This window comes from Anopheles gambiae, chromosome 2, assembly GCF_943734735.2.
Source record: "Anopheles gambiae chromosome 2, idAnoGambNW_F1_1, whole genome shotgun sequence".
Classification (NCBI taxonomy): domain Eukaryota; kingdom Metazoa; phylum Arthropoda; class Insecta; order Diptera; family Culicidae; genus Anopheles; species Anopheles gambiae.
Genome location: NC_064601.1, coordinates 45,211,739 through 45,227,456, shown reverse-complemented (window position 1 = coordinate 45,227,456; position 15,718 = coordinate 45,211,739). Strand labels below are relative to the sequence as shown.

The window sequence follows — 15,718 nt, the reverse complement described above, 5'->3', positions numbered from 1 at the left end:
TTAGACATGCAGTTGACGGATAAATTATGTACTGAGAAATTATCATAGTAATTTACTGTAAAATCCCGGGCTAGGATTAGTGGATTAGTGAATTAGTGTAAATGTACAAATATTAAAAATTAACTATTAAACAGAAATAAGATTAAAGTACATGAATAGGTCCTGGGTTCAAAGAGCAATGTTGTTGTTATTCTACATTAAAGTTTTTAACTTAATATCTTAATTTCTTTACCTTTTTTTGTTAATGGAGTTTGATTTAAATTGGAATCTTGTAATTTTAAAGCAACTTACGTTTCCAACTCTGGTAGATCCTGTAGTATCTTGACTTTTTATTAAAACTGTTGACAGAATAGGTGGTATTATTTTATATCATATGTTATAAAGTGCACTTTCTACTGGTTTTGCTGGTATTTATGGAAAGTTGTTTGCTGGCTTCACAGGAATAATAATTCTTTTATTTAAAATATAGCTGCGATACCTAGCTAGATGCGCTTTGCTGTAAGGAAAAATATACTGTAGCCCGATCACATTTCTCCCACCAAACCAACTTGGAATAATGTTATGTTCCCAATCACGTCGTACATCATAATAATAAAAACACCTTCTCTGAATGCTACGAAGTAGTATTGCTCCATCACGCTGCTGTCAGTTCGTGGAACGTCAAATGCAACGATTTCCGAATGGCATTAGCACGCGTTTCCGCTCTCCCGTGTACCTTTCTCCCGGCGGTCTCACGCATGATCCCAAGCGTGTATGGGAGCCGTTCGAAACATTTGGGTAGAAAATTGATGTTCTCTGCCGTCTTCCTGATTCTTTTTTTGTGCGTGTGTCGCATATGCTGCTCGTCGTCCCGTCCCTGCTATGACTGCAGTTGACATTTCACGGTACGTTGTCATTGTCCTGTCACCGATAGCTATGGCAAGATGGAGGTGTAGAGCGCACCATCTTGCGCTGTGCGTTCCACACCAATGCCTGCACCAATATAGCAACGATCCTAGTATACGCTGTGTGAGAGTAAGGGAGAGAAATGAGTGAGTGCGTGAACTCGGCTGGGTGCACAAATCTAGCTCCAAGAATTTGCCCGAATATTGCTCGTTTTTGCGAGGTGCCTCTGATGGACGGTTTTATTGCGGGTCACAGCGATTGTTGTGCGGGTGTGGGCAACGTTCTTCTCAATCCGGACAGGCCTCTGGAATTATGGCAAACCAGTGCGCACTCCAAACCCCGGGAAAGCCTCACTGCTCGTTAGGGGTTGACGTCTTCATTGAGGCAGCAGCATGACAGTTGCCGGCACGTTAGAATGTGCCTTTCGTTCGCAAAGCCACAAGAGAGCGCACTCACAATGGAAAATAAAAGGAAAAGAGAGAGAGAGAGAGGGAATAGACCAGAACGAGAGCGAGAACCTGGGATAGACTGAGAAAGTGAATTGAAGTTTACACTTGAGTAGCGTGGTAGATAAACTTCAAATGGCTTAACTTCCCTTCTTTTGCACTCCAAGCGCCCGGTCCCGGACACACAAGTACAATATACACAACACAACCCTGCCCCCCGCCACACATACACGTATGAAGCGGCGCATGTATAGGCTCGACCGAAGACACTGCTCCGCCGTGGCTGCTTCGTTCGTTCACCTGTGTTCCGTTGCGGCAAAAACGTTGTATGGCCACGGTGAAAGGGAAGGAAGGAAGGGGGGGGGGGGACAAAGGGAAGAAGCATAAGAAGAAACACAACACAAATCTGCGCGTAGCATTAAATTTGCCTATCCGCCGTTCACTTTGCCGCATTGTGGTGTGCGCCTTGCACACGTTCTGCTCTGCTCTGCGCGCTCTGGGGCTACGGTAAGAATGTGTTCTGCGTGTGTTTTCTTTCCCGTCACATTCTTAGCGCGCTCTTTCCCTTTTCTTCTCCGCTCGTTGTCTTGGCGCGCTCTCTGACATGTGTGTGTGTGTGTATGTGCCCTGAGTATCGTGCTCAATCTTTTTTACCATCACCTTTCGCTTTGCTTGCCACCCAGCAACTGCCGCCAGCATCACCACCCGTGTGTGATCGCGTCCGATTCCTTTTCCATCGATCCGCCGCGGATTGTGTCTCGCGCAGTGGAAAAGAACAAGCAATGACCCGTGAATGTTCTGGTCGTCTCCGAGGCTTCTCCGAGCCTTCTTCGCGAGCTCTCCCCCCCAGGTGTTGTGTTGTGTTGGTGGAAGCGTGTTCCGCTTTTATGATGCTTCCACAGCGCGAGGACTAATTTGGAAACTTCTCCCACCGGTAATGATGTAGTTGCTACCCCATTGAGGCAGGAAAAGGCATATGAGAAGCAGCCCTGTGTAGGATGGTATTGGTGTTGGATTCCGATATGATGTGCGCTTTGGCGCACCTGAGCCTTCACTTCTCTTGCACAAATTAGATCGAAATCATGCCGGTTGGCTTGGTGTGGCCCCGCCGGAAACAGGCGGCAACTGGCATAGGGCCCCCCATCTCGTTTTCCGAAACCCACCACCATTTGATGTTCTTCAATCTTTCATCATCTTTGCTGGCCGCCGTCATCATCTGGCAGCGGTGCGGGCGCGCACTCTGTTGCATTAGAACGCGCTGGCTGTTTGACGGTGATTTGGTACGATTTTCCATTTCCATCCAAGATGAAGGCTGCTGCTCCCTAGCGCGCACACACACACACGCCATGTGTATAGCACCGCAGCGAATGTGTATGTGCCCCATGCGTCCGTGTGTGTGTGGGTTTATGTTGTATGTTTCCCTTTCATTTCGCACTGCATCTAGCGAGTGCGGATTTGTTGTTCTGAGGGCTCGCACAGCTCTTTTTATTCCCGGTGCCGTGGTCTACGGTGGTGAGTTCGGGGAGCGGGGTGGTGAAGGGTCGGATTGCTTCTTCGATGATGCTCTGTTGCTTCCGAGCTCTGTTGTTGGGTATCGATTTTGTCGCTCGACCTGAGCTGAGGGTGTATGGGAGTTTTTTTTTTGTGTGTTCTTACAGGGTTTTCCAAGTCAATTCCCTAAGACTACATAATTTTCCATTGCTTGCGAGATGGTTTTCAACAGCTGTCAAAAGTTGTATTTGCACCACAATGTTTCAGTTCGTCCAAATGATTTTCAACACGCCTCAGGCTGGATAGAGTTTGACAGTGCTTTGTGATGTATTGAAAATCAAGTGTCTGGTCAAATGCTTTACGTTTCATTCATTCAAAAAGTTTAAAAAAGTTTCATTCATTCGTTAAACATGGCCCATCCTGTTTAAGACCGAGTTGGGCCAGTGGCGGATTAAGGGTATCGGGGGCTCCCTTAATTCGCTAGCCTCGGGGCCCCAACGTCCATCCTTCCGGGGGCCTTGTCGCTAGTACTCTATACGGCATACTGTAAAATGGCGATCTACGAGGCCCCTAAATCGACGGGGCCCCAGGCGGCCGCCTAGTCCGCCTACCGTTAGATCCGCCACTGAGTTGGACAATAAATAGAACTAAATGTATCGAATGACTTACAGGATTTTCCAAGCGCCTTTCGAATGTGCACATAATTATTCCCCGCCTTCAAGATGTTTTTCAACAGCTGTCAAATGGTGTATTTGCTTCATAATAAAATTTATGTTTTTACACATGATTTTCAACACATTACAAAATCAATCCAACTTCAGACGTGTTGAAAATCATGCTGAAGAAATAAAAAAATATGCTGATGGAAATGAAATATAAGATTGATGTGGATTAACATCTTGCACGCGATGAATGACAAAGTTTACAAACGAAAATGACTTGGAAAATCCTGCATGAATTATTTCAATTAAGATTGTTGAAACAACTATTTGCGTTCTGATGTCTCTTAACAAGATTTCATCCTCTACCTCTACGCTGTCTCACTATGAGTCAACCGATAAGTAAAATAGATCCAAAATACCTATTTTAACTTTGTCAATGATGAATTTCATCTAAGTATCATACAGTTGCTCAATCAAAGCAAAATCCCGATGATTATGATAGCATAAAGCTAGTTTGCAAAGTCACTCTTTTAAGTGAATAGAAACAGTAAAAGAGTAGAAATCTAAATATTCATAAAAAAGAATGCATAACATAAATCTTTTTGCTGCTTAACGATTCAACTCACTCACTCCCCTGGTCGGCAGAACCGATTAGATATTGACTCTTCTACTCCATAAATTAGTACAAAACCCATCAGTATGAGCCACAAAAATCAGATCGTCCTTAGAACTATTCACTGGAAATTTATCTCATTTACTCTTACTATGTGTGTACATCTTTAGTATAGATGACATTGAACGACTTTTCCTTTTTTATAAGATGAAGTTGACTTTTCTTTAGATTACACCTTATTAATTTATCAGTTCTTCTTCTTCTTCTTCTTTGGCTCAACAACCGATGTCGGTCAAGGCCTGCCTGTACCCACTTGTGGGCTTGGCTTTCAGTGACTAATTGATTCCCCCCATAGCAGGATAGTCAGTCCTACGTATGGCGGCGCGGTCTATTTGGGGATTGAACCCATGCCGGGCATGTTGTTAAGTCGTACGAGTTGACGACTGTACTACGAGACCGGCTCATATCATCATACCGGCTTTATCAGTTAGCCCCTTTTAAATCCTGCGATTTAAAAAACGATTTTGTTTGCAATTAAAAATTCAACTACAACTCATTTAAAAAAAATAGCATTACGGCAAAAAAGTGTTTTAGTTAAAAAGTGTTTAGTAAAAATTAGGAGGCAAATGTCTGTGAAGAAAATCTATGTGCAACTGTATTTCGGATTTGAGCAGATCTTGAACATTTTCACGCTTGGATAGTTTACCTATGATGGTGAATCGGTTAGAGATACCAACCTTCATAAAGTACTAAAACCTTCCCATTTTTAAGCCGTTGCAGGTCTATGCATCGAGTGTATTACATATTGCTAAAACAGATTTATCCTCATATAATTCATTAAAGCTACGCAAAGTAGAACAGAAATAGACCGCATTTGCAGCATCAGCTCAAGGCGTTTCTATGCTCATAATGCCACTGAAATGTATCACTGTATTATCGAGCCATAATAATTCCGATTGCACTTCCGACGCTGCAGCTACGGCTCACAATACGCAATAGTTAATGGTTCTCTCAATATAATCATCTCAACCCCAGCCCCAGCATTTGCTGTCGAGAATAGGTCCACCTTCCAGAAGGACGCTGTTTGTTTGTCCTAGGAAGTGGTGTTTAAGTCGGTACACTACTAATACTCATCCGTGTTTGCTCTTTGGTCCAGTTTACCAGCGTCGTTTGCCTTGTTGTACTGTGCGCATACACACCACCTCGAGTGCGGCTTGATCCTCATTTGCGGCAATGGTCTTTACCCGGAAAATATCTCCTTCTCGGGCCTTCCTCAGGGCACGATGCAGCGAGGCAAGGTATTGAGCTACTGCACAGCAGCAACATCTGTCCCTAATGCCAATGGAGCAGGCTTTCCGAAGCATTATGATGCACTTTTTCTCATGCGGCGTTCTTTGTGTGCCACCATCCCCATCGTTTGCGGAGTGGCCGTGGGCCGCTGGTTCGACGATATATTTCCGCCATCCAAAGGATGCTCGGGGAATATTCTGTGATTTTTATTTATAGTTGTTAGCTTTAGTACGTCATATTTATGTACAAGAAGTTGATATAAATGTGGTTTGAATTGACGTTACTGCTATCTCGAGCCCACAAAAGGGACAATGTGTCGTTTTAACCTGTTGGTACATGTTTTCTTTTTTTTCTGTAGCTTTGCGGATAATATCCATATTTCACTCATTAATCTAATGGCTTTTCGCTCTCTCTCTTTTTCGTCTTCCACGCTGCAATAGGAACGAACTGTTGCCGCCGATCGATAGTCCCACGCAACAGCGAACAAGAACAACGCTTTTAGCAAAGTAAAGGGCATCGGCCAAGACAACAACGGTGACACCGACGACGACGACGACGACGGCCACGATCGTACCGGAAACAGTTGCCGGCAGCATGAAGCTACTGGGTGGGCACGACGACGGTGGCGGACGCAATGCAGCCCCGATCCGCACGCAGGACGATGCCGCCGTCGGCTACGTGTTCCAGCGGCATCCGAACGAGACCGAGTTCAACCAGTTCGCACAGAAGCAGTCCCGGTGGGCTTCCGGGGACGACACCATTATCGATGTGAGTATTGCCACCATGTATCCGGTTCCGAATGGTGGACATTTCTATTAACTTGCCGGGAGACGGAAGCCATGCAATGATGGGGGAATGCGGATGCGTGGCATGCATGTGGCTTGGCTCTGCTTGTAAATGGTGCGGCTGCATAGGGGGGTTTGTAATTCCCTGCTTCTTCATTGTAGTACAATGTTGAATGATAAGGGTTGCCTGTATTTGCTGTGCATTTGCAAATGTGTAACGTTATTTCTTCGTGTGTTTGAATAATCGGAACATTGTATGTGGTAGTGTTATGGGAGATACTTCTCCTTGTCAGACGCTAATAGTGCTGAGAGAAATCCGTGTTTGAATTGTGGAGACGATTTGTATCTCCTGCGCACGGTTTAGAACAGTACAGAGAAGGTTTGTTGGTGTGTGTATATCAATCACTGCTGTATTTGTGTGCATAATCATTGATCCAAGTTTTATTTGTGGTAATTCATGTGGTAAACGATTCCTATTTTTTTATATAATTCTAATGGCGGATAACGACTCAAAGATAAGAATACTGCACTGAATAAAACCGATAAAATTAGTTCCATTACTCAAAAAAAAAATGCTATGTTACTGTTTGATAACTTTCGTGGACCCACGCCTGAAGCATTAATAGATCCTTCGCTTGCGTGCTTGTAAAACTTTTCCATCGATGCAGTACTTAACGAAAATGAATACTTATACCATCCGCTATGCCCATGTTGCCCCCCCACAAAATGGCCGTAAAATCGTTGGGCGTTTGTCTTCCTTTGGGTCGATCGGCTCTTCGGCTGCCGTTTTGTTTGGGACGCTTGTGTGTGAAGTCGACGGGGGTGAGGGTGGTCGTGGGGTTGATTAAACGTTCCCTAGCATGCAAATTAAGGAGTGAGCAGCATAGCCCCGCGCGTCGGTGGGATGTAGAAAAGAGCAGTAGAAGCATAATAAACGAATGGAACAGAAGATAACAGCGTAAAGGTAGAGGTAGAGAGAGAGAGAGAGTGGAAAAAGGTTCATATTTAAACGACATGCAAGATATGACCCCACTCCACCTACGGTCGAAATTGTGGACGATGCAGCAGCACCTGCAGATACGTGCAAATACACCCTTTTTTAGTTCTTTCTAGAACATTTGCTAGTACGAGTATAATTTGAATATTTTTGAAATCTGATGCATTTTTAATGCTTGTACCTTATACTACTAATACATATTTGCTGTTTGTTCTTGATCAGCTATCTCGAATTAAACTTATGGCTAATATTTCCAATTTGTGATGAAGACTTACATTTAACGATTGTTCTACAATCAGCACATGGAGAATGTTATACATTTCATCTACACTAAATGATTGTCGAGCTAGTTAAGAATTCCCTATTTGTCCGCCTACTTACGTTAATTGCTTTCCAATCCTTTTCTGCATTTTTAGAACCAAGACAAGTGGAAGTACAACCCCGCACTGACGAACAACACGCCCGGTGGTCTGCTGCCACCACCGATCGTACCCGGCGTAAAGCAGCAGCAACAGCAGGTAGCCCAACAGCAGCAGCAACAGCAACAGCAGCAGCAGCAATCACTTCAGCAGCAGCCACCGATGCAGCATCCCCATCAGCCGCACCAGCATCAGGTGCAGCAGCAGGTACAGCAGCAGCAACAGCAGCAACAGCATCAGCAACTGCAGCAGGCGCAGCAGATGCAGCATCAGCATCAGCAGCAGCAGCAACAGCTGCCCATGATTAACCATCCGTCGCAGATGGCAAACCATCTGAACCATCAGAACCATCTAAATCAGACGATGCTGAACCATGCGACGATGAACAGCGGAGGCCTACCGACGATGCAGATGCCAATGCAGGGCGGCATGTACGATCATCTTCATCCGCCGAACGTGAACGTGAACGGTGTCGGCGTACCGAAGCCGCCCATGCCGGAGCAGCAGCTCGTGTATCTGAGCGGCAGTCAGCAGTACGGAACGGTGCTGGCCCCCCAAAACCAGTACATTCCACGCAATAACTCAGCGGTAGGTGTGGCAGAGAATATATATATAAATGGAGGGAGCAGTTTGGGTTTACAGAGCAGAGCGGTCAGCTTTATTATCCTTTGGGGGGAACGGTGGAAAATCTGTATTTTATCCAAAATAATGGCTTTAAGGTCTTTCAAAGGTCTGCGAAAATTCAAGAGCATGGAGTTTTTGAGGGCAATTAACTTTGTTCTTTATACACCTTTATCGCAGCGTTATGTCTTATGGCGTTAAAAGCTTATCGTCGTAAAATTGGCAACGTCGTCTTTGTTGCGCACTTTTTTTTCTCACGGCCGATAGGAACGGGAACTGTGATACCGAAGCAGAAAGGATTGTTCTAATGCAACTCTCCCAGAACGAAGCGTGTGTTTTGGAGCTATGTTGGCACTTAAATCATTTCGTTACGATAAACAAAAGTAGGTTTTCCCATTGTGCGAATTGGTCGAATTGGGCAGAATCCGGCACACTCTGAAGTCGAAGGCGGGTATGATGCGATTGGCATGCGGCTATCGATTCTAGCGTTCTGATGAGGCAAGCGGTTTCTGCCGTTGGATAAAAACGAGCAAACGAGCAGTGCAGTGCACCTAACCGACGTTGACCCGTTCGAAAAAGGCTCCGGCGAAGGGAGTCTACTTACCGGACAAAATCGGATCGATTCCCGCTTGGATGACACCACCACCACCTCTCGCGCCCGCCGGTTGTTAGAAGTGTCCATGTGAAGAGCAGTAGCATAGTGACAGTATAATAATTCAATTAATGCTGACACCAAAAGCTACCCCAAACCAACCCCAAACTCATACTTTTGTTCCCGGATTCGTGTTCCCCCCTGTCTAGGTTGGGGTTGTGTGCACTGCTGCAATGAAATGAGGCCAACCCATCGTTGCGTTTTATGCTGCTGCTTGGTGAGTGGGTTGGTTTGGGCGAGCCTGGTGTACGGTGCACCGTACGAAAAGGTACATAGTGGTGTATGATGCATGGTGAAGCGGGCAGGGGAGGCTGATTTGGATGGCGCGCACGAACGCGCGCCGGAAATGAGAGGAGCACAAAAAAGAAAGCGAAAGGTAGAAGAACTGTGTGTGTGTGTGCAAAATAATCTATGTCAACTGGCGCAATTTATCGTCCTGCTCTTTTACCTACCCTATCCGTCGGCGGGGTACACTATCGGGCGGTTAGGGGAAGACAACCGGGGAGACCATGTCTAGCAGAAAGGGTGCGGGTGCGCGATGCAGAGCCTGGAGGATGAAATCGGAAACAGATTTATTTAAGCTGCGTCCTCTAAAGCGCATTCATGCTATTGTTTTTTTGATTCAATGGATGATGCTCCGATTCTAATGTTTGTGAGAAAAATGCGCCTGGGTGGTCGCGCTATTCCGGACCAGGAGTCCAAAAATCGATGCTGCGTTATTTGCACACATTGCTGAGTTTCATCGGGGAATCTTCGGAAAACAATTAAATATGAATCGGGCTGCTACACCTGAGTCGGGCAGTTTGTAGCTCTTTGACAGGTCTACATTTGTGTTAAATGTATTTATCATTTATTTAAGGATTTATTTAAAAATTTATCCAAAAAGTAGCCAAATTTGATATTAAGCTTTCAAAGGAGAGCTGTACAAGCATTTGTCTAATTTGAGGGATTTTTCATTTGCCTTGTTTAACCCAAATGATCTTTTAATTGCTTGTGAGACACAGACAGCCACATCGGTTGGGGAGGCCGGCTTCTGTTGATTAAAAATTCGTCACGGCACTGCGCTGTGTCTGCTTGTTGGCTCGCTCAACTCTAAACTCATCAAAAAGAAAATGCATGCTTTCCACGGTCTGATGTCGAAGACTAAAACAAACCTAGCACCAAGTGTTGGGTTCTCGCTGCTAGCAACCGCTCCCAAAAGTCAGAAGTGCGCCTGTGAAAATCACGCAAAAAAGTTAAACACCGGCTATGTATCCGGGGTTTTTGCACCATTTGTGAAGCCCCCCCACATATAACGAGGACAATGACAGGCGGCGCCCGTTGCTTTGGTAGCTGCTGGCGGCCACTAGGCAAAAAGGAACGCAGCAAAGCGTAACGATTTCTTGCGCGCGCGTGTGTGTCTTTTTTGTTTTTGTGTTGGTCAGAACGTTGGGCCGGATTTGGTGGTTGTGATTTGATTAGAATACTTTTTGTTTTACTTTTGCGCTCGTTGGCTGCTGCTGCCCATCTTATTGATCCAATTAATATAGCCCTCTTTGGGCCATTTTGTAGTTTGTCTTTATGGTTTATACTTTGCCTGTTTATAATGTTATTTGTTCAGGTTTCAAACTCGAATAATATCATGCTGATTATTTCCACATATTTTATTATGCTCACGACTATGACAGTTCTTAATACAAATTTTCTAAATACAAATTAATACAACCTTTGCGAAAAATGTTTGCCTATTGCTCATATTCAGTGAGTATTTGGCGTATGAATGCGCTTCAACAGTTTTGATGATGTGCTATTGCAGTTAGGAAATAGATTATGTTCCTAATACGCTGGCAATTATAATTTATTATAAATTATTAAGAACGTAGATATTAGAAGCAAAATTATTAGAACATTACTTACGTAAATTATTAGAACATTACTTAACTTAACAATCAAGTCTCAGTTTGTTAGAATCTGTATGATCCATTATAAGGTCTTTTGCTATTTTTCAGGAATAAAAGTTGCCTAAAATAGTAGTTGTTACACTCAGCGAAATGTATGTTTCAAGAGTTTTAGTTTTCAATTAAAATAGCATTTAAGATTGAACGAAAGATTTCAAACAAACGTGTCAAGCGTTTATGCGTTTGTCTGCGCTTATGACTTCAGAACATCTCCTAGCGCAAAAGAGCAGCCGATTTCACTCCTCACATGTGGACGCGATTGTGCAATAGCGCCAAACATGGCCGATCGAGCAAAGTAGTCATTGGAAAACACAGTGAAAATGACAGGCTCGCCTTTTAATGTACCATTTGCCGAGACACCGCCGTCGACAGTACGGGCCCAAGTTCTTTTCTCACTCCCTCCGGGCGTGTATGTTGCGCATTTATAGGCGTCCGTGTGCGTGTTTGCCGTGTCCAGTGCTCGCGCGAGTGTTTTCTCATGGCGCGCGGCGCCAGGTGCTACGGGCAGCAGGTGTGTGGATAGGTGTGGAAGCTGCAGACAATCCGCGAACCCAGCGTGAGAGGATGCGGCATGCGACTTCGTGCCTCAAACCCGACAGTGGCTGGAGAAGGTGGTAGCTCTGTTGCCATTGACCGGTACGGGGAGGTGTACCTCTACTGGCTCTCGTGCTGCTGGTGCTCTTCAACAAAAGGTTTTTGGCTTCCACCAGCTCCAGTCAAGGCCGGACAAACGCGCGAGCTCGGGCAGCCGGCGCTCCGGCTCTACCGAGTTGCGTGCGGGAGCGAACACGAACCAACGACAAACATTACCACCGCAGTGAGTGCGAGTGAGTGGAAGAACAGAAAACGCGCGTCAAAGGGCCCGGTGCGAGAGAGCGTACCGGGCATCCCAGCGCAAGAGCGAACCGCCGACGTGAGATAGAGATGACAGAGGGTGAGCATAACACAAAACCCGGGTGAGCCGGTTCATCATCCTCATCATCATCATCGTCATTAGCAGCAACAACACCACCAGCATCAACAACAACCCACCGCTCACCGTGTTGTGATGGTTTGTGTGCTGCATCAGTTAAGCTGCCTTGGTATAACGAAGCTTGCCTTTTCCGGGCTTTTGATTGCGCCCGGTGTATGTTCTTTCGCGAGTTGTGCAGTATTGGGTGTTGTCTATTTTTACAAACAATAGCCGGAGCAGAATTTCATCCACTATGTTACGGTCGCATCGCTTTCAAATTCGAGCGTTTCGTATTCTAATTGCGAAACGGTTGTATGGCAGTAACTGATACGTGAGTGGTTGTTTGATTAGGGAAGATATATTTATAAATGCCCTGCCACTCATAATATCGATGCTGTGCAATATCGTTAAAAGCCTTTTACTGTTTATTATGTATTAGCCTAAAATTAACCCTTGCTCATAAAATATGTATTCAATTTGCGTATTGGTAATTACACATTTACGCTACTAGCCACCACCATGCACGACATTGGTTCTTCTTTGCGTATATGTGTCTCTTCGCATCCAATTTCGTGTCATTTCCCAATATGGTGGTCCTTCAAGGGTAAGAAAAGCTTCTCATGTGTTGTTCGTGACCAGATGATGGCTAGGTCGGCTTCATCGACTTAGACCACTATTCCACTGATATTTGTTAGACTATTTCATCGAGTTTGTGTCTGTATGCTTGTGTTTCGTTCTTAATATTTAACTTTTTTGTCAGCTATCTACTATTTCGAGGTAGCTTAGGAAAACCCCAGGCCCAACAACCCTTGACTTGCTGGTTGGGAAAAAGGATAATGCTTCTGCTCTACCTATCCTTCCTACGTTCTACGTTCGGATCGTCGAGGAACAAGATAAATTGTTAATGCAACAGCTCTTAACCTATCCGGCATTGTTGTACCTTTGACGCTTTGAGATTTTCATTCGTTCTCACGCAACGGCACGCTCTCCTTCAGAATGTTCGCTGCCCTCTCAATCGATATGTGCCCCCGTACGGTTGATATTTTGCGTCCCTGGGGAAGGTTCGAACAAGATGTTGGTGTGGGTATACTGTGATTTTTTTTGCTATAACAAATTCAAGATTCTGGATATCTTTTGTACACCGTACCATCTCATATGTAGACCATCATACCATCACAAAATATAGACCTTTTTTGAATATTATATGCGACATTCTAATTGGGTAAAATCGATAATTTTTGGAGAGAGAACTGACAGCAAACTGCAAGGCAGCATAGGCAGCAGATAGATTACCGTTGGTTGGATAAAATGCGAAGCGTAATCGCCCTTTGACACGAAATATTGACACAGTTATGCAGACGCATTTGTTAATACCGGCGGAATGGCGCAAGAATGCCTCCGGTGTGCTTGATAAACGATATTCTGAAGCTAAGGGAGCTCTTGGTGTTTTAATATTATTTTAGTACTCGATGTGGAAAATGTATCATTTTGCTTAACATGTCGATTCACAAGAGCTACTCGCATGCTTGCTTGATGACAGTAGAAGTAGTCGGTCCAAGTGCGGCTCTCCTATTTCAAAACGAGTAACTTCGATTGTGAATTTTTCCTATGCGGCTTAATTCACGCCGTTGCACAACCACAATCAACACCCCAGAATTAAGATGGACGTCATGTGTGTGTGTGTGTGAGGGCTCTCCTACTGTGTTTCGAAAGAAAAACTTGAACACCCGAGATATCAGTGAGGGCTGACGGCGTGTGATCCCTGGTAAAGACCTTCGTGACTTTTATTTTATTTATTGTTTGCCTCTCACCCACAATCGACGCTGGACTGCAGATCACGTTGCTTGCTTGCCCGCTGCATGTCTCGTGTGGTCGTCTGTTGCACCGCGCCAAGGTTGAGATGCAATCTCTTCTCCTTCTCGAGGTCATCACAAGGAAGGAAAAGCGTTCTTTTAGTTTTACTTTATACACGAATTGTCAAACAACAAAGTGAAAACATGGCTCTTTTCCTATTTTTGGTTACTTTTTGACGAACCTCGATAAGAGAAGGTAAGGAAAATACAAAGACCTCAAAGCTTGTTAGACAAACTCTTAGAGTTTTTCATCACCGCATCTACAGTGGCTCAATTTTGCTAGGAATGGCACAGATTCTTCCAACCAAATCCCTTTGGCCGTTGATGATGGTACGCTGCAAAACCGGTTAGAGTGTGCACTCCTTCTCCTATACTCTACACTAGACTCGCTAGCAGCAGCGCACCGCGCCAAACAAGGGAAGTGCAAGCGGAGTGCAGCGTATATTGCGACGATGGTTTCGACTACTGCTTGTGGGAGTGGTGGGGGAGGAGGAAAGGAGCAGAAAATGGAGGGCACCTTGTTGTTGCGCACCAATGCGAGTATGTGTTGCGCCGTCGTCTCGATTATGCGCTGAACTTGAACTCGTTGTTACTTATAGCCATCGTTCGAATGACCTACCATGGACACACGCTTCTGTGTTGTGGTAGAGCCGAGGGGAAGAAGAGGCAAAACATCAACACTTCTTACTGCTTGCTTGTGGTGTAGTGGTTGCAGAATGTTTGAAGCAACGTTTATGCTGGAGACACTGATGCCTGTAGAAGCTGCAACTGAAATCACTTATTTTGTGAAAAACTATTTTGTATGTTATTCTTTGGTCTTAGAGACTTGGCAAAGAGAGGCAAATCATGTACAGTACATATGAATGTTTAATATGGATATCGTCTTGAGAAAGATCAACATTTACAATAAACCAAAATTATCTTACACGCTTACGCTGAATTCATTTGCCTTCAAATCTGAATATTTGTAAGTTTGCGAAATAATGTATTTTGATGCAAACAACAGCCACGCGAATGTATGTAGAAGGGTGTATGCGTTAATTTTCCATTGATCACACTGTACTTATTTCACTCCGACACACTGACGTTCAAAATGAACGGTGCGTAATTGCAAAAGTATGGCAATTATCTTTTCGAATCGATACCACCCTGCCTATATTGTTTGCGGCTCAAATAGCAGAGAAGCAAATAAAAAAAACCCACAAAAATGGCAGGTTTGGCTGTGTGGTTTCATAGAATATTGTTGCAGACAGCTGAGACACAGACAGAGTAAAGAAATGGAAGCTTTGCGTAGAGCGGGTAATAAACTGATTTCGCGCGAAGGTGAACACACGACGCGGCTCATCGCCGGCTCATGGATGTGGATTTCTTTTACATTTCATATGCTTCTGACTGTGTGCTGTAACGTTTTGTTTTTTTTCTTGTAAGCAAAATTATCGAACATATGAATAATTGGAATACCAATTGATTACCGGGATTATTTAAGCATTACATTAAATGATGGTGCTCTACATGTAACGTAAACACTTAGTAGTGTACTGTTGCTTCCTTGTTTTAACGACTTGTTGTTCTGTCTTGAAATCTGCTTGTTTGTCTAATTGTTTTTTAAATTTATTTTTATCTCATTGTAGATTAACACTTCAACTGCCAAGAAATTGTGGGAGAAAGGAGGATCCAATGACGTCAAGGTAGCAGCCGCTGCCACTGGCCCTCTTCCACCACTGCAACTGCACGGCACCACTGACCATCCGGTATGGCGCGATTCAACCTGGTCATCTCAGGGCGATGCGATTTTGGCGGCTCCGCGACGTATTTTCCAACACGGAGCGGAATCCAATCCGACTGGTTCAACGGGAATTCTAAGGTAAGTAGTTATACTGAACTCTGCGACAACGCACATGTATTTTGTGAACACTTACTAATCGAAAACTGTTCTACATTTCAGCCCACGAGACTCGACAGGAGGACTTGGTGTAAAGATGGTAGAATATGTACTGGGAGGTTCCCCGACAAACAAGGAAAGTCCATTGGCTAGCTTGGACTCGCGCTTCAAGGGATTGAAGTTTGATGATGGAGACAAGGTGAGACTCCTGCTCGTAAACGGAATCGTTAATG

At 44.6% G+C, this 15,718-nt stretch overlaps 2 protein-coding genes across 11 annotated transcripts in view; one reads left to right on the top strand and one right to left on the bottom strand.

The window, feature by feature from the left end:
• The window catches only part of LOC5667525 (uncharacterized), a 386,862-nt gene that overhangs the window by 195,092 nt on the left and 176,052 nt on the right, over positions 1–15,718 (bottom strand). The gene's annotated exons all lie outside the window — the stretch shown is intronic.
• The window catches only part of LOC1278739 (maternal protein pumilio), a 158,259-nt gene that overhangs the window by 16,558 nt on the left and 125,983 nt on the right, over positions 1–15,718 (top strand). For all 8 annotated transcript variants that reach the window (XM_061649819.1, XM_061649822.1, XM_003436610.2 and 5 more), the window contains 4 exons: positions 5,828–6,155; positions 7,586–8,176; positions 15,235–15,467; positions 15,549–15,684. In XM_061649819.1, coding sequence (XP_061505803.1) covers positions 5,982–6,155; positions 7,586–8,176; positions 15,235–15,467; positions 15,549–15,684 — 1,134 coding nt within the window. In that variant the 5' untranslated portion in view covers positions 5,828–5,981. The remainder of the gene's footprint in view (positions 1–5,827; positions 6,156–7,585; positions 8,177–15,234; positions 15,468–15,548; positions 15,685–15,718) is intronic.